Source organism: Sapajus apella, unplaced genomic scaffold (genome assembly GCF_009761245.1).
Source record: "Sapajus apella isolate SASKATOON/1434 unplaced genomic scaffold, GSC_monkey_1.0 scaffold31, whole genome shotgun sequence".
NCBI classification, from domain to species: Eukaryota; Metazoa; Chordata; class Mammalia; order Primates; family Cebidae; genus Sapajus; species Sapajus apella.
Genome location: NW_022436971.1, coordinates 23,938,305 through 23,957,581, shown reverse-complemented (window position 1 = coordinate 23,957,581; position 19,277 = coordinate 23,938,305). Strand labels below are relative to the sequence as shown.

The 19,277-nt window shown below is 44.3% G+C and overlaps 1 protein-coding gene across 1 annotated transcript in view; it reads left to right on the top strand.

Moving 5' to 3' along the window:
- SNTG2 (syntrophin gamma 2) overlaps positions 1-19,277 on the top strand; it is a 339,371-nt gene that overhangs the window by 238,699 nt on the left and 81,395 nt on the right. Inside the window, exons 10-12 of the mRNA XM_032294284.1 lie at positions 3,559-3,688; positions 5,367-5,405; positions 15,403-15,519. Of these exons, the coding sequence (XP_032150175.1) occupies positions 3,559-3,688; positions 5,367-5,405; positions 15,403-15,519 (286 nt within the window). The remainder of the gene's footprint in view (positions 1-3,558; positions 3,689-5,366; positions 5,406-15,402; positions 15,520-19,277) is intronic.

Genomic DNA, 19,277 nt, shown 5'->3' with positions numbered 1-19,277 from the left:
GGCCAGATTCCACGCGTGGGGTGGGTGGAGAGGCCGGGTTCCACGCGCGGGGTGGGTGGAGAGGCCAGGTTCTGTCTTTGAGCCACAGAGCGGGGTGGGAGGCCTGAATCCCCTGCGTGTGAAGCTCAGGGAAACAAAGGCCCAGAGCTGCCGTGCCATCTGATGTTGCACCCACCGTGAACACGGACTGCCTGATTTTCGCTGGTTAACTGGCTCCTGAAGCAATAAGCCAAACAGTGAACCAACAATAGGCCCAGCTGCGAGCTTTCTTTTCCTCTTTTATTAACATGTTAGTATCTGTCATCAGCATTAATGTCAACAACTTTGGTAGTTTCTGTTCATTTACTGTTTAATTTTTACTGCTTTTTTTTTTGGCAAATTGCAGACTAATAGTGTTTATTGGTACTTATGGGCTTACAAATAACTTGTTTAGGTTATCCCATTTGTTTCTCTCAGTATTTCTGTTTCATGGTGTAGTTGGCGTTTGAAGCCCGTCATAAGGGCAAGGAAAGCTGAGCTCAAAGGTCAGACATCCAGCCTGCCTCGTGCAGCTAAGGCATGATTGTGCCTGGACTGCAGGCTCTTCATTGTAGGACTCAGCTGTCTGCTCCTCCTCTGAGCCTCAGGCAAGTGCCTTCACTGCCTCAGGGGGCAAAGCTGATGACCTCTCCTAAGACCACAGCAGTGATGAAGGGTCCCTCATGGAGCCTGGGTCCCCGTCTCTTCCCCACGTCTTATTCCCGTACATCGGTGCCAGTGCAAACATCCGAAGGCAGAGCAAGTCAGGACCCGGGACTCGGACTCCTTCTCACCACTGGCTTTACGAGCATGACCACAGCACGGACCGTATTGAGAGTGCCAGTGTTGTCTTCCGTGCCCTTGGTGCATATGTCACCAACTCTGAGAATCAGGAAAGGCCAACTCCCTGAGAAGAGTCTTCAGCACATGTGAGCTGGAGCCAAGCGGGGACCACGCACGTCCTTCACACGCCCTCACACGTCCCTGCAGGCCCCACCAGGCCTCCCTGATTCATGAGAAGTGGGACCCCCCACCCCACACTGTCCCAGGGTCCCTGCAGGCCCCACCAGGCCTCCCCAATGCATCAGAGGTGGGACCCCCGCCCCACGCTGTCCCAGGGTCCCTGCAGGCCCCACCAGGCCTCCCCGATGCATGAGAAGTGGGACCCCCACCCCACGCTGCTTCCAGGATCCCTGCAGTCCCCACCCTAGTCCCGCTGGCTCCAGGCAAAACTGCCTGTGACCCACATTGGCACCACCTCTTGCTCCTCCCCATGCCTTTGGAGAAGAACAGCCTCTTCTGAAAGAATAACAGCATAGAGCTCTGAGATGGGAGAATTGGAGGGTGGGACACAGGGACCTTTTGAGGATTCTTCTAAAGCCTGTTTTTGGTCTGAGGGTTGGTTGGCCAAGGGTATTGAATATGTGACTGTTTATCACAGTGTTCACTGGTGAGTTGTGTGCTTGTGTGTGTCCTGCAGCTCCATGTAAAATGTGCCTAAAAATAATAGTCTCTGACCTCTACATGTGGGGAGCCAGGGAACGTGGCTGCTGTCCCTAATAATCTACTTGACCCCGCTGTTTATTTACCAGGAGATCAAGGTCAGCCTTGCCTTGTGTATGTCACACTGGTTAACATGAGCAAACGAGAGCTGATGGCAGTGAGCCCATTTTTAGCTAGCACTTACTTTAACGAGAATTAATGGATACTCGGACAGAAGTAATAGATATCAGTCTCAATATGTAACAAGCACCTAATTCATGTGGAATGCTGCACAATGTGCCTAAAATAGTCTCCCAGCATTTTAAGTGCGAAGATTAATTTATTAGAGCAGAAACCCAGGGATCAAAGCCCCTCGGGAAGTGATGGATCCTGAGGTGCAGGTGCTCACAGGGAAGACCAGGAAAGAGTGGTGAAGACACTGTGGAAGGTGGAGGCGGAGCTGCCTGCCCCTCCCCTGGGGGGACCTGCTTTCCCGGCTTCTTCCCCTCTCTGGCTCTGCCTTCACCTCCACCTTCATTCACCTCTGTCCTCTTGCAAAGTCAGAGTATCTTATTCATCACCAACAGGTGTAATACCAGCTATAAGTAAATAAACCTCACACTCTGGTTCAAGAAACGCTAGTCAGGATGAGAATGGCCCTCGTCGGGGATGTCTGCCTTTAAAAAGAATGATTTATAAAATAGCAAACTCTGGTCCGATACGTTTGGCTCAAAAATATGCAGAACTGTGTTACGCCGCCTCTGTTTTCTGCCCCCTCCCCTCCACGCCCCTCCTTGCCTAAGAAAGCAGTGGTGACACCCATGTTCGAAAGGTGACTGAACCATCATTTAGTGAGGACTTTTTAAAAAATGTGTTTGCTTTGTTTTGTTTTGTTCTGTATTTTCTCTTCATTAGCTGCTTGAGACCATAGAAGTATTATGGGTCTTATAAATTGATATGCATTCTTTTTTTTTTTTTTTTTTGAGATAGGATCTCACTCTGTTGCCCAGGCTGGAGTACAGTGGCATGATCTAAGCTCACTGCAACCTCCATCTCCCAGGTTTGGACAGTGCTCCTGCTCCAGCCTCCCAAGTAGCTGGGACTACAGGCATATGCCACCTTGCCCGACTAAATTTTGTATTTTTAGTAGAGATGGTGTTTCACCGTGTTGGCCAGGCTGGTCTCAAGCTCCTGACCTCAAGGGATCCTCCCATCTCAGTCTTCCAAAGTCCTGGGATGATAGGGGTGAGTAACCGTGCCCAGCCGATATGCACTATTTTCTTAAGGAAAAATACACAAAAGTGTACAACATGCTTCTCTTTTGCAAATAGGTATATGCAAATTACGTTTTTAAGAGATGTTGCATGACGGGGAAGAGCTACTGAGTTGGAGACAGTTGGTTTGTTGTTAATTATTTGCCATGATTGCGTTCTCAGCCAGCTGAGTGTCATGGAGCAATGGAAGGGGACCCCGAAGCTCCTCTGTCAATCAGAAGCACACGTAGTCCTAGAGAACGGTGGATGATGAGTGGGGAGGGCAGCTGGGCTGCTCCAGCCTCCCCATCAGGAGCTTTAAATGCCCCATCAAAAGGGTCTTTGAAAGAACTACCACTAAGAATTCTGCAGACAATACTCCAAAATTTCAGGAGCACTGTTCTTTCCCTGACGAATTGCTTTTCATATTTCATCAAATTAGAAGTAGCTCCTCAGGGAATTGGAGGTTTGGCTGTGGTCTCAGTGAGCCTGCTGGCTGTACAGAGGCACCTTAGGGGGTGGTACAGTTGCCGCGTGTCCTGGTCCAGGGAGAGCCCGGCTGAGTAGCCCCTTGAAGCTGACAGAGATGGGCCCGCTCCCCTCGGTTGCCGCGTGTCCTGGTCCAGGGAGAGCCCTGCTGAGTAGCCCCTTGAAGCTGACAGAGATGGGCCCGCTCCCCTCGGTTGCCGCGTGTCCTGGTCCAGGGAGAGCCCAGCTGAGTAGCCCCTTGAAGCTAAGGGGGACAAACTTAGCTCCGCCTTTCCCCTCGCCGCGGAGCCTCCTGGACAGCTCTCTTTCTCCCCAGGTGGAACGCGTTTGAGGTGCTCGCCCTGGACGGAGTCAGTTCTGGGATCCTCCAGTTTTCCACTGCCCAGGACGGCGCTGACTGGCTGCAGGCAGTCTCGGCCAACATCAGGGAGCTGACGCTTCAGAACGTGAGCACTGTGTTTCTGAGTCTCTGCCGATGCTCATTCGTGCATGAAAAATAATTGAGACATCTTATTTCTGACGATTTATGATTGACCCTAAATAGAGAAACATGTACTTGTTTCAGTGTGTCAGATCTCTGACCAAATGTGTTAAAAATCAAGCAGTCAGAATGTTTCCAAATCAGAGGGTATGGCTGTCCCAGAGCTGGGAATTTCCCTCCTGGCTCTGTCTTCCTCCTCCCCTCCTTCTGCCTCTGTCTTTCCCTCCCTTCCTCTCTCTTTCTCTTCATGCACAAACAGTTGTGTGTCATAATTTTATATTTTACCCCAATGTACTGATGCAATGTGACATTTTGAGTTGGGGAAACCTAATTGGGTTAAAAGTATAATTCCTGGAAACATTATGAAGTTTCAGAAAAAAGCATAATCAAGCAAAAATATCACTTCTCAAATTTGTGCTGCAGTCCCCCAGAAAAGAAAAAATGTTCTGTCCTCCATAAGTGATACGTTTGATATTGAAAGTAAACAGGACATTTTAAAACTAAAAGAAATGAAAAGAGCTGGAGTGGGACCGATGACCCGAAGACATGGGTGTCCCGAGGCCTGGTGGGTGTCTGGAGGGGGACATGGAGCCGTGGTCACAGCCCCAGAGATGGTGGCAGGACTGGCCCTGCCTGGAGGGGCCCTGGGCCAGCCCTGCTGTCCTTGCTCCCTCCCAGCTGGCTTGCCCTGTAATTGCACCCCGATTCCTGCTCATTCAGGCATAGCCTGGAGGCTGCAGAGGCTGGGTCCAGCTTGCAGACTGACCAGGCACGGCCCACCCTGCAGCGGCCCCGCCCCACCTCTCCCTTGCAACCTCCCGTCTTCCTGTGGCCAGTAAACAGATGTTAACCTGACTGTCAAATTAGAACACTGGGCGAAGCAGCAATATGTGAGAGTCCTCCTGTGAAGACCCCGGGGGCTTCCTTTCTGTAACCATCAAGGAAGCACCAGGACCTTCCTAAGGCTGTAGCTTTCAGATGAGACACCTTAAATTCCAAAGTGATCTGAAGGAATTGAAAGGGGAGAAAGGGTGGTGCTTGACTCACAGTTGCAGAAATGTTTGTGACAAGGAGGGCCCTTCAGTTCTGTGTCGTTCTACACATCACCCCTCGTAGGCAGAGCAGAGAAGTCAGACGCCCCAACACTTCAGAATGGAAATGTGGGCTCCGAGCCGCCTCCTGGCTGTGGCTGTGGGCTGTGGGGGGTATGATTCTGCACCTCCACTTCCTCACTGGTGAAATCTGGGAAAACAGCGTCTACCTCTAGGGCACTGGGGGAACTAAAAGAAAAGAGTATAAATTGTGACCACCATAACTGCCGTCACAGGAAGACTGGCGGGCACAGGCTACGTAGAGCAGAATCGTTTCCTCACTTCCCTCGGGTTGAAGTTCAAGCATCTGCTGTCCCATAACTTCACTCACAGAAATGCTGATATTTGAGAAAGAGTAACTGAAGTGTGCTACTGAAGTTTTTGCTGCTGCCAGGTTCGTATGGCCTCTGGCTAGGTTTTCACATAGGAAGTGTGCCATTGAAGAAGCCTGTTTCCCAGGACGGAGCGTGGCTGACGACTTCCAGCTGTCGCTCAGGTGAGCCGTCCCGGAGCCGGTGGCTGTGGCACTGACCCTCTGCCTTGTCTCCACAGATGAAGATGGCCAACAAATGCTGCTCTGCGTCCGACCAGGTACGACATGCATTTTCTGCTTCATGATGTAACAAATCTCAAAAAGCAATCTCTTTGTTGTTTTGAAATTCGATCTGGAAATGTTGATTGGAAAACGTTAGCACGTTCCAGACTGCATTTGGTGGTCTCTGCCCTCCCTGTTAATTCTGCAAAACTGCTCTTTACGTGGGAAGAGCCCAAGTCGTTCTGATCTCCAGTGTATAGATGGCTTCTCTGCTGGCAGTTGTGTTTTGTAAGGAATCACGACTTGAAGGATGGTATAGATATGACCGTTTAAGCTGAGAAGGGTTTTGTGATGACACACCCGTGTAATTTGAAATTTTAAGCATTATGTTATTTTCCTAAATAAAATCCTTCATAGGAAAGCTTTGTTCTTAGGAGGGTTTGACCCAGTGACTGTTATTGCAGGTGGTTAGGATCAATTTGTTCACCTGGAGCCCAGCGCCCTTACACAGTCCTGATTGGGGATCACTACCTTTGTATCCATCCTCAGCTATTCAGAGGCCTGATTTTCTGCTCACTGCCCAGGTCTTTGAGTACTTAGGAAAAATCTATTGCAGTCAAGCTGTTTGAATATCAGGTAAATCAGCTTTTACCCACCGTGTTATTCTTCTGTTTCGTTTATCATAAACTTACAGTTTAACTTGTAATGTAAGGGAGTATCTTATTTATAGTTCATTGATTTTCATAACCTCTTATGGGCTTAAGGAAGCATGCATTGTAGCCTCAAGTTAAGAAAACTGAGAAAAATGTGTTCAGTTTGCTTTAAGTAGCTCACAAAAGACTTTAAACAGTGCTTAGCAAGGATATCTGCATTCACAGCGGAGGACTTCAGAAGACCACGTCCCCTGCCTATCAAATATTTACTGAAAGAATGGGGAAAAAGGTCAAGTGTGGTGGCTCCTACGTGTGATCCCAGCACTTTGGGAGGCCAAAGGGGATGAATCGCAAGATTAGGAGTTTGAGACTAGCCTGACCAACATGGTGAAACCCCGTCTCTACTAAAAATAAAAATAAAAAAAATTAGCTGGGCATGGCAGGAAGCACCTATAATCCCAGCTACTTGGGAGGCTTAGGCAGTAGAATTGCCTGAACCCGGGAGGCAGAGATTGTGGTGAGCCAAGATCGGGACATCGCATTCCAGCCTGGGCAACGAGAGTGAAACGTCAACAAAAAAAGAAAAAAAAAGGAAAAATAGGGCTGTGTTTTAAGTGAAACCTCCCTAGTCAGCATGTCTCAATCAGAAAAGGCACACTAGTAGTTCTTCTGAATCTAACTTTTATCTCCTTTAATATTGTCCTAAATTTATTATCAACTATTTTTGTTTACATAGCTATTTTATGATGAATTCTTCAAAATAATATAGGATTTGTTTTGTATTCTTATACATAAAATATCATTTCCCTACTATGTGTTTTCGAAACAAACGTTCTCAAACTTTTCCACAAAGTGCGTATCTCTACAGTTCACACAGGAAGCTTTTTCCCTCCCTGTTTACCAGGGCTGGTGGACAGTGGGCAATGTTTTGCCCTGGTCTCCATGAATAATTTCTCATTTGAAACTGCATTTTATTAACACATTCAAAGTCAGCAAAATGACTCCTGAGATCCTCTTTATGGTAGACCTGAGACTTCCCAGGTCTTAGGAGGAACCACAGCTTCAGGTATTTCTCCACGTTCGTTGGCTGCTGCCTTGTCTCCCGGTGTGTTAATCGGGAGGGCAGTGTCCTGGCTCGATCCTCAGAGGGGTTTTCACCTCGCAGACAGATCCTTGCATCTAAGCAGTGATGTCCCCAAGTGGAGAGCTTGCGTGGCAGTCGGTGAAGCCCACGTGTGGAGAGCCTGTGTGGGAGTGCGCAGCGTTTATGGATTTGGAGAATGTGCTGGACTTTCATAGCTATGCTGGAATTACTTCCCATGTTGGATTTTTACTCTGGAATTTAATCCTCTTTATCATCAACTCACAAGGGAGAATGATGAAATAATGGTTCAGGGAAACATAAAACCTGTAGGAGCACAGCTCCCAACACGGCACGTCGAAGACCATCTTCCCGGGACCTCAGAGGCAGTGGGCAGCCTTGTTTTTGCTTCATCTCAGTGACATTCTGCCACGTAGTAAACCTTGTGTGTGTCACATTGACCTTGGAGTCCTGATTTGACAAAGCAAAAGGCAAACTCTGGACCTAACCCCAACCAAACCCTTATCTGGTGTTATAATTTTAACAAATTTGCACGTGAGGCTTAATTTCTTTATCTGTAACGTAAGAAATTGTACTGGGTAAATTAAGGTTGTGTTTATTAAAAGTTCTATACAACTTTGCATTTACTTAGAGGCTCGGAGTAGTGTATTTGCAAATTAATCTCAGAGCGGAGCTTTGTCGTGTCGGATGGTGAAGCACTAACCCTGCTATACCCGGATGTACTTTTGGTGGAGGATGGTTTCATGGTTTCTCGAAAGTGGTGTGCTTTGTACAGATGTTAGCAGTTTAAATTTAAGACATTAAGCCCTTTAAAACAGAAAGAATGTTTTTTCTCACTCTGAACAATTAATAAATAATTGTGAGATAATTGTTAATGTGAAAAATGTGAATTTTGTGTGAAAAAAAATTTACGTGAAAAGATAAGGGTGTTTAACAATCACTGAAATTGCCAAACAAAAACAAATGAAAATCAGAATTAGGAGAACACTACAAAGGGCAGAATGGATAATACATTTTTAGACTCTCACATATGGCATACGAAATAACCAAATAATTTGTCATACAAACTGGGGCACTTTTGTGTGGGACAAAGACCAACCTGAAAAGAATACCAAGGCAATTGCAAATGGACATATGTTCATCCCACCAAATAGCAAGCAGCCCGATCTCTCTCCAAAGAACATTTATTTTTGAATAACCTGAATTTTAATTTAGGCAGATATTGATGCCTTAATTGCCAAATATCCCTGACCACTGCAGAAAACCCTAAATAACACAGGTAATTCTGGCTTTTTCTAGCTAAAGAAAAAGACCAGCTGCATGTTATCATCCGGTGGGTGCTTAACTAATTATCTTGACTGATCGGGTGAAAAGAAAAGGACTTTCTTACAGAAATGGGATCAGAAAAGATAAGTAAAAAACATATTTCTTTGATCTGATGGTTATGACATTTCAGTTTCATTAAGGCGGTGTAATCAGGAAGATGTTTCTAAAAGTATAATACATACTCCTTGGAGCATGTAATTAGAAAATTCATAATGCAGAAGATAAAATTAGCTTTGCTTAAAATTATTTACAAACTACATATACCTAAGAAAGATTCAGAAAGCACCTGGTGTTTCTAATAACAGTAAAGCTATAACGTATTTCTTTGCTAAATCTAGCATAATTCAATTACATGTGGGATTTAAACTCACATCCAAAGGATATTCCAGATTACCGACAGTCTATTATTGCCATCCTGGCCCAACAGTAGCTTTCATTCAGTCCTTAATACATAACTCTCCTTGAACTTTGTGCCAAACACTTTGTCAGCCCAATGCAGAAAAGAAGAAGAACCCAACCCTGCCCCAGCCCAGGGTGAAGAAAGCACAGCCCTGGGGAAGGGAGGTGTGTGCACAGCTCACCGGGCCTCCTGGGTCTGGGGGCTTGGATCGCAGCTGTACCTGCGGCTCCTCAGAAACAGAGGAACTCCTACTGAATCAGAATGAGATGGTAATTCCATCCCTTGATCAAGTTCTCCTGAAAGAAGGCTTGCTGCTGCCATCCTAGAAAAAGAACCCCAAGTTCTCTATTTTAGCCAAGATTCAAGAATGTATACTTTCCACTTTCTGCTTGCCCGCAATCTACCTGTAATGCGAATCAGTCACTCACACACCTCTCCTCTGTGCTCAGATGTTCCTGAGGGTCACGTCTTAGTTAAGTTCCTGCACATCAGTTTCCTATTCATAGCTTCTCCCTTGTGAAATCTAAATTGCAGTGTTTGATTAAGTGTTTCGTGAACAGAAAGAGGAAGATCAGGAAATCTTGACAGCATGTGAACATATGATTTAAAAATGAAGGAGGTAAAACCAGCAGAGTTTGTCTGCCCTACAGGCAAAAGAAAAACATGACTCTATCCCATATGAATCTAATTAGGCTTTGACCCTTAGAATTTCTCACCAGAAGAAATATTTGTTTTACGAGTTTTACAGAATCTCAGACCTTGTTGCCAGGGATCTATACAGAGAGGGATGTGGATGCCATTTCCTCATTTTTTTGTTCTATTCTTGTTTCTGGATGTGATTATTCTCTCTCCCTGCCTCTTACTAACTTTGTGATTTGACAAGGATCCTGGTGTGACTCCTCATAATATGGGGTCAAACCAGACTTGTGCCCACTGCTGATTCTTAAGAGTTGGCAATAATATAGGACTCAAGCAATTTCCTACATTTTCTCGAAATTCTGGTTCCACACTTTGATGGCTAATCCATTCAGCCATCCTGACAAATACGATAAGCTTATTTTTCCCTGCTGCAATTATCCAGCGGCCAGCTGCTCATGAAGATTTGGATTTGGGCCCTATGGTCATCGTTGCCGTGAAACCTCATCCGATTCGGCCCCCTTGAGCTCTGGCAGTGCACTCAGGTGCGCGTGGGATGCCTGGGCAGCCTGCTCAGGGCCGTGCGCCTGGTCTTCCTGGAATGTGAACTCTTTTCTTGTGGAACAAGCTGCCAGCATAGTATTCTTTTCATGACTGTGCTGAAGCCACTGTGTTTGCCATTAATTGTTTTTAGTAACTGTGCTTCCAATGAATCCTATCTTCAACTGTACAAATCACTGCACTTGTGTAGTAGTGAGTTAGAATTAATCACACATTGAATTCATGTTAATTATGGAAACATCAAGCATCTGCTACATTAGCTAGAAAAAATGCATTTTAAATGGAGATTTTTATGATTTACATAATATAAATGCTAGTGTTATATATAACCCACAAAAATATACCTATGTGACCCAACCAGACAAAAAAGGGAAAAAATCTATTAGGTATTTTTAAATAATCTGTGAGTTTGATTTCAAATTCAGAAGACACTGGAGGAGTAAATACATGTTAGTGGGTTTTGCAGGGACTGAATGTCCTTGGCCTTTGCCCCAGCTAGTGCCTTAGGAGGAGCTTCCTACGGTACACCGTTAAATTCCCACAATTCTCCCATGAGCTCTGTAATTCTACCCCATTTCATGATGGAGAAAGAGAGCCTTGGCCATGTTAAATGTGCTTTGCTGGAGAGGGTCTCTGGGGAAGTAAAGTTGTCTTGTGTTATTACAACATTAATACCACACCACATCAATGAGGTTCCTGAGCCTACGTGGGACGTAAGTGTATCCCATAAGAAACTTGGAAGTTCTTGATCCACTGAAATATTTGGGTTACTTCTAAAAGCCCTGTAAATCCAGAACAGTCAAGAAAGACAGAATTAAAACATTTAATGCATTAGGCGATTCATATTCAACACTGAGAACCATGATGATGTCAGCAGTTCGGCTACAGTGCCCCCGCCTTGTAGAGCAGTACTAGAAATTTTCTTTCCCATTGCTAGAAATACTGTTTGTAGAAATCCGATTCTGTCGTCCAGCATCTCGACTTCCGAGGACGTCTTTCATCAAGTTTAAGAGTAAAGACTGTCTGGAGTTTATCAAGTAAATAACAGAAATGGGATGTGCCTCCCTGGAGTCCATGCTGGCTGTGACTGGGCTCACCTGGGTGGCTCTGGCAGAGAGTACTTTGTGGGTGTGTGGGGCATGCACACTTGAGGGGTGTCCAGGTCCCGGCTGGTTCTCACCTTTTGATACTTCATAAGGATAGGGTTAGGGTTAGGGTTAGAACCTTCAAAAAATCAATAAATCAAGGAGCTGTTATTTTGAAAAGATCAGCAAAATAAATAGACCACTAGCCAGACTAATAAAAAAGGAAAAGAGAGAAGAATAGAATAGATGCAATAAAAAATGATAAAGGGGGCCAGACGTGGTGGCTTACACCTGTAATCCCAGCACTTTGGGAGGCCAAGGCGGGCAGATCACAAGGTCAAGAGATTGAGACCATCTGGCCAACATGGTGAAACCCCGTCTCTACTATAAAAAATAATAATAATAATACAAAAATTAGCTGGATGTGGTGGCGCATGCCTGTAGTCCCAGCTACTCGGGAGGGTGAGACAGGAGAATTGCTTGAACCCGGGAGGCAGAGGTTGCAGTGATTCGACATTGCACCACTGCACTCCAGCCTAGTGCCCGGTGACAGAGTGAGACTCAGTCTCAAAAAGACAAAACAAAACAAAAAAAAGATAAAGGGGGTACCACCACCGATTCCACAGAAATACAAACTACCATCAGAGATTACTACAAACAACTCTATGCACATAAACCAGTAAATCTAGAAGAAATGGATAAATTCCTGGGGACTTGCACTTTCCCAAGAATAAACCAGGAAGAAGTTGAATCCTTGAATAGACCAATAGTTAGGTCTGAAGTTGGGGCAGCAATTAATAGCCTACCAACCAAAAAAAGTTCAGGTCCAGTTGGGTTCATAGCTGAATTCTACCAGTCATACAAAGAGGAGCTTGTACCATTCCTTCTGAAACTGTTCCAAACAATAGAAAAAGAGGGAATCCTTCTAATTCATTTTATGAGACCAACATCATCCTGATAAAACTTGGCAGAGACGCAACTAAAAAAGAAAATTTCAGGCCAATATCCACGATGAACATCGATGCAAAAACCTTCAGTGAAATACTGGCAAACCAGATGCAACAGCACATCAAAAAGCTTGTCCATCACAATCAGGTAGGCTTCATCCCAGGGATGCAAGGCTGGTTCACCATATGCAAATCTATAAACATAAGCCATCACATAAACAGAACCAAAGACAAAAACCACATGATCATCTCAACAGATGCAGAGAAGGCCTTCAACAAAATTCAACAGCCCTTTATGCAAAAAAGTCTTAATAAACTAGGTATCCATGGAACATATCTAAAAATAATAAAAGCTATTTATGACAAACCCACAGCCAGTATCATACTGAAAACTGGAAGCATTCCCTTTGAAATCTGGCACTAGACAAGGGTGCCCTCTCTCACCACTCCTATTCAACATAGTATTGGAAGTTCTAGCCAGAGCAATCAGGCAAGAAAAAGAAATAACAGGTATTCAATTAGGAAAAGAGGAAGTCAGATTGTCTCTATTTGCAGGCTACATGATTGTATATTTAGAAGACCCCATCATCTCAGCCCAAAATCTCCTCAAGATGATAAGCAACTTCAGCAAGTCTCAGGATACAAAACCAATGTGCAAAAATCACAAGCATTCCTATATACCAATGACAGAGAGCCAAATCAAGAGCAAACTCCCATTCACAATTGCTACAAAGAGAATAAAATACCTAGGAATACAACTAACGAAGGATGTAAAGGACCTCTTCAAGGAGAACTACAAACCACTGCTCAAGGAAATAGGACACAAACAGATGGAAAAACCTTCCATGCTCATGGATAGGCCATTTTGTGAAAATGGCCATACTACCCAAAGTAATTTATAGATTTGATGCTATCCTCATCAAGCTACCAATGACCTTCTCCACAGAACTGGAAAAAAACACTTTAAACTTCATGGAACCAAAAAAGAGCCCACATAGCCAAGACAATCCTAAGCAAAAAGAATAAAGCTAGGGGCATCATGCTACCTGACTTCAAACTATACTACAAGGTTACAGTAATCCAAACAGTATGGTACTGGTACCAAAACAGAAATATAGACCAATGGATCAGAACAGAAGCCTCAGAAGCAATACCACACATCTACAACCATCTGATCTTTGACAAACCTGACAAAAACAAACAATGGGGAAAGGATTCCCTGTTTAATAAATGGTGCTGGGGAAACTGGCTAGCCATGTGCAGAAAGCTGAAACTGGACCCCCTTCCTTACACCTTATACAAAAATTAACTCCAGATGGATTAAAGATTTAAACCTAAGACTTAACACCATAAAAACCCTAGAAGAAAACCTAGGAAATACCATTCAGGACATAGGCATAGGTAAGGACTTCATGACTAAAACACAAAAGCAATGGCAACAAAAGCCAAAATAGACAAATGGGATCTGATTAAATTTAAGAGCTTCTGCACAGCAAAAGAAGTAATCATTAGAGTGAACTCACAACCAACAGAATGGCAAAAAATTTTTGCAGGCTACCCATCTGATAAAGAGCTAATATCCAGAATCTACAAAGAACAAAACAAATTTACAAGGAAAAAAAAAAAAAAACAAAAACGAACAGCCCCATCAAAAAGTGGATGAAAGATATGAACACTTTCCAAAAGAAGACATTTATGCGTCCAACAAACATATGAAAAAGAAACAATGCTCATCATCACTGGTCATTAGAGAAATGCAAATCAAAACCACATTGAGATACCATCTCACGCCAGTTAGAATGGTGATCATTAAAAAATCTGGAGGCAATAGATGCTGGAGAGGATGTGGAGAAAGAGGAACACTTTTATACTGTTGGTGGGAGTGTAAATTAGTTCAACCATTATGGAAGACAGTGTGGCAATTCCTCAGGGATCTGGAAATAGAAATACCATTTGATCCAGCAATCCTATTACTGGGTATATACCCAAAGGGTTATAAATCATTGTATTATAAAGACACATGCATGCGTATGTTCACTGTGGCACTGTTTACAATAGCAAAGACTTGGATCCAACCCAAATGCCCATCAATGATAGACTGGATGAAGAAAATGTGGCACATATCACCATGGAATACTATGCAGTCATAAAAAAGGATGCGTTCATGTCCTTTGCAGGGACATGGATGGATCTGGAAACCATCATTCTCAGCAGACTGACACAGGAACAGAAAACCAAACACCGTGTGTTCTCACTCATAAGTGGTTGTTGAACAATGAGAACACATAGACACAGGGAGGGGAGCATCACACACTGGGGCCTTTTGGGGGATTGGGGGGCTATGGAAGGGATAGCAGGGGGTGGGGAGATTTGGGAGCAATAACATCAACCTAATGTAGGTGACGGGGGGATGGATGCAGCAAACCACCATGGCATGTGTATACCTATGTAACAATTCTGCAAGGTCTGCACATGTACCCCAGAACTTAAAGTAAAATAAAATTTAAAAATAGCTCATAGGTCAGTGTCATTTGGTAAAGTGGTTGGGATCTTTGTGACAATTTATTTTTAATTTCTTTTAAAAAATTAGTGTTTTAAGTTTTTACTTTGTAAGCATATGTTAGTTGGTTTCCTTTAAATAGCAGAATAAGGAAATGAAAAAACTTCACTGAATTCACTCCTACCACTTACTACAAAATATGTGTTACATTAAAATTTTAGGTAAATTGGATTTCTCCTTCATATTAGTTTGAATTCATGCACTGGATTCTTAAATTGCATTACTATTAAAATGTTTTTGAATCATATTCTGATTTTTATAGTTTGGATTTTATATCATACAGCTAAAAATATTCACTGCACATTTTAAGAATCAATTATCATTATTTCAGTGTTGTTAACAAGTTGAACCATAAAGAGTAACAATTATTTTTCCACATGTGCCAACTTCTGTGTTCACTATAGATGAAAAATATAATTAACTGTTTTCACTACCTCATAGAAAAATCTGAAATACTAACCTCTAATATATTTCAATATAATCTCATAAAAGATAGATGAAAGCAATAACTCTCAGGCAGCTGAGAAGTCCATTGGCCAAAACTGAAAGTGCTCATATGTAAAACCTGGCCCAGTGCAAAACTGAATTTTTAATCCAAGATGTGATTCAGTCCTATTGTGTGAACTTGATCTGGAAACTCGGACATCTCCACATCTCTCCCACCTGATTCTGGGTGTGTTGGCCTGTGGGGGCCTGGCTCGCTCAAGGGGCTTCACTCTGCTCCTGTGACAATATTCCCTCTTTAAGACTTGCTTTTTAATTTTCAAAGATTTCCCTCTGCAGGTCGTGCATATGGGGTGGGTAAATGAGACACTCCATGGAGCTGACGCCTCTCAAACCTGCAGACCCAAGTTCCTGGCACTGAAGGGCCCATCCTTCTACGTGTTCAGTTCTCCTCCGGTAAGGATGCCTTTGACACTGCAGTGAGGGGGCTGCCAGGGGCCTGGTCCTGTAAGGAGGGAAAGCCATGCCTGGTATTTGCAAGAGGACAGAGGCAGTGGGCTTGGTCTTGGCATTAGCTGTTTCTACATGGTTGGAAAAGATTCTGCTTGTAGATTGCTTATTTCTTGCTCCAGATTTATAAATAATCCATTTCTTTCCTTTAGTTCAAATAGCCATTAAGATATTGTAGAGCTGATGCCTTCCTCAGATGTCAGCTGCTTTGGAGGTTGGCGACAAAGGCTCTGTGTCTCAGAGGATCAGTTAAATGGTTGAAGAAGCCAAAAAACAAACAAAATACCACCCTTCATTTTAGACGTTTCTAATTTCTAAATTTTAAATGTTTTCTTTCTCTGATGACTCCCAAGTTTTATTTTAAAAATAAGTAGCCTGCTTTAGTGGTTTCCATAATATAAATTTATGGCTGAAGGCTATAGTTCTGCAATCTCATTTCCAGTTGTCACCATACCATTCTCTCCAAAGTGACCGAATGTAACATATAACGTCTAGAAGCTTATTGTTTAAACAGCTTTACTTTTGGGAGCCTGACCGTCAGAACTGCAAGCAAACCAAAAACCTGATAGCTTCAGGTACCTACAAAGTTTGGATACATGTCACATACAGTGTTGATGATGGGACTTTCTTCCACTAACAGTAAATGAAAAGATAAAACCAAGTTTCACCTCCAGACATCAAGACAGTAAAAATTGGCCTGTCTTCTCATTGATAAGGACGGCTTTCTAAGTAAGCGTTTTACTTGAGAATAATTTTAGACTTATGGAAAAGCTGCACATTCAGTGCAGTGAGCCCTGTCTGCCTCCACTCAGCTCCCCTGATGCACATGACGCACATGTCCCCGGGGCATCGGCAAACCAACACTTGACGGTGGTGCAGTGTCCAGACTCCAATCAGCAAACTCCGCCCTCCATCCAGATTCACTTCCTCTGCTAATGCACGTTTGCTGCCCCAGAGATATCATAGGACGTCACAGATCACATAGGGCATCACATTGCCTGTAGTCGCAAGGTTTTAAAATAAACCAACACTTCAGGCTTACCGCAACTGAACATTTGCGTGAATACTGATTGAATTCTCCTCAAAACACATGTAATCATGTTCTTTAACATTTGCAGCTAATTTGCTCCATATTTTCAAGTTCGAGTCCCAGAGGTGAACACCTGATTGGCTGGGCTGATTTTGTTTTTGAGCAGAGCTGCGATATTCATGCCAGCTGATCACAGAAGTGTTGGAAGACTCGGAGGAGGTGGCCTGGACCACTTCCCACTGACACTGGGGACGCAGGAAGGGGCTGAGGGGTCGGAGGCCCTGCCGTGGACCCGTGTAACTCCAAGTGTTGCCTGCACAGCCTGTTTACCAGTTGGCCTTCCGTAGAACTCAGGGAATCTTCAAATCCTAGTAGGCCGACCCCAAGTCAATAACCATTAACTAGCAAGGGTTTAAGATGGTTGGACAGGTTTCTCTGCCGTGGGTCTTCACAGAAGTTATGTCCTGCCTTGGGATGCGAACTCAGCTCAGCAAGGCCCGGCTGCTAAACCGACTGCAGCATCGCAGAGATAATGCGCCCCTGGAGTTGCTAAAGTGTGTAAGCTCCTTTGAGGTTTACGGTGCCCTTCTGTCCAGCCTATAATTTGATCCCTGAGACAATTGAAAGGGCACACAGTATCAGAGCCCCACCTTGAGGCATCATAACTGTTTCATTGTGGACACCTACTGTCATATAAATAGATCAATAAAATCGGTGTTCTCATTGTAGCAACACACTGAACAGCCCCTCCCCTCGTTTTGTTTTCTCATTTGAGTCTCACTTTCACAAATGGAGGTCATATGTAAACAAAATAGTCCGCAAATATGACTGAGGATCACCTTTGAGAATTTTTTATTTAAAATCCTCTTTTAAGAGACCGTGGGTTGTATTAACTGTATTTGATGCCAGAGTATTATTACAATGTACTGAAAATCCAGAGTGCAGGGGGCGTATTCTCCCTGGTCTTCTCCCCAGTGTGAATCACCAGCCCTCCCATTCTGGTGGGAACAGTGATTGGAGAGGCAAGGACAGATGTCACTAGCAGATTGTGTCTTTAGCTAGGCTGACTCGAACTAGAAACCCAGTTTCCCAGAGTCTCTGTTCTCACGTGGCTCTGTGATTCTCACGTGGCTCTGTGAGTCTCATGTGGCTCTGTGAGTGAGTCTGTTCTCGTGTGGCTTTATGAGTCTCGCATGGTTCTGTGAGTCTCATGTGGCTCTGTGAGTCTCTTGTGGCTCTGTGAGTCTCACGTGGCTCTGTGAGTGAGTCTCTGTTCTCGTGTGGCTCTGTGAGTGAGTCTCTGTTTTTGTGTGGCTCTGTGAGCGAGTCTCTGTTCTTGTGTGGTTCTGTGAGTCTCGTGGCTCTGTGAGTGAGTCTCTGTTCTCGTGTGGCTCTGTGAGTGAGTCTCCGTTCTTGTGTGGTTCTGTGAGTCTCATGTGGCTCTGTGAGTCTCTTGTGGCTCTGTGACTCTTGCGTGGCTGTCTGAGTCTCACTTGGCTCTTTGAGTCTCGAGTGGCTCTGAGTGTTGCAGGTGGTCTCTGAGGTCATTGTTAAGTACTTAAATGGCAGAACCTTCTCTGCAGACCTCATCTGGCCACAGAGTCTGTGCTCTGTCTCAGCCACTTGGCTTTGCCGTGTTTTGTTATGGTTTCTTGGTCATTTAAACTATTTGAAAGCAGTAAAAAACTAACAGTCAAACCCTGTGTGCTTCATCTGGCATCATCTCCTTGTACATTCCGGATGCTGCAGCTCCTCCCTCCGTAGCTCTCCCTGTCTCCCTGTCTCTGTCTCTATCTCTGTCTCTCACTTTCTCTCTGTATCTCTCTCTGCATCTGTGTCTGTCTTTGTCTCTCTCTCTGACTCTCTCTGTCTCTCCCTCTCTCTGTCTTTCTATCTCTCCCTCTCTCTGTGTATCTTTCTCTGCATCTGTGTCTGTCTTTGTCTCTCTCTCTCCGACTCTGTGTCTCTCCCTCTGTCTGTCTCTGTCTTTCTGTCTCTGTGTATCCCCATATAGATTTACCATTAGGCTGCAATTTAAGGAATCCAGATGTTACTCTAAACCGTATGCATTGATCCAAAATGGTCCATTGGCAGTTCAGCTTCCCAGAGCTCTGAAATATAAAAATGTTATTACCCTCAAGTAAGCATACAGTTTCGTAATATAAGTTTTTAAGTGTAAATATATAGCTGTGAATTATACCAATATAGACCGCACAGTCTGTGAAGCCCTTGAATCTAATAGTGCTTAGGAAGCATGTAGACACACACGCACACACCACACGTACCCCACACAGACACCACATGCACACACACCACATGCACACACACCACACACACACCACATGTGCACATACCACATGCACACACCACACGTGCACACAGCACACACACCACACCCATGCACACCATTTATGCACATAGCACACACACCACATGTGCACACCACTCATGCACACAGCACACACATCACATATATATACCACTTGTGCACACAGCACACACACCACATGTGCATACCACTCATGTGCACAGCACACACACCACACCCACGCACACCACTCGTGCACACAGCACACATACCACATGTGCATACCACTTGTGTGCACAGCACACACACCACACCCACACACACCACTCATGCACACAGCACACACACCACTCCTGCACACAGCAC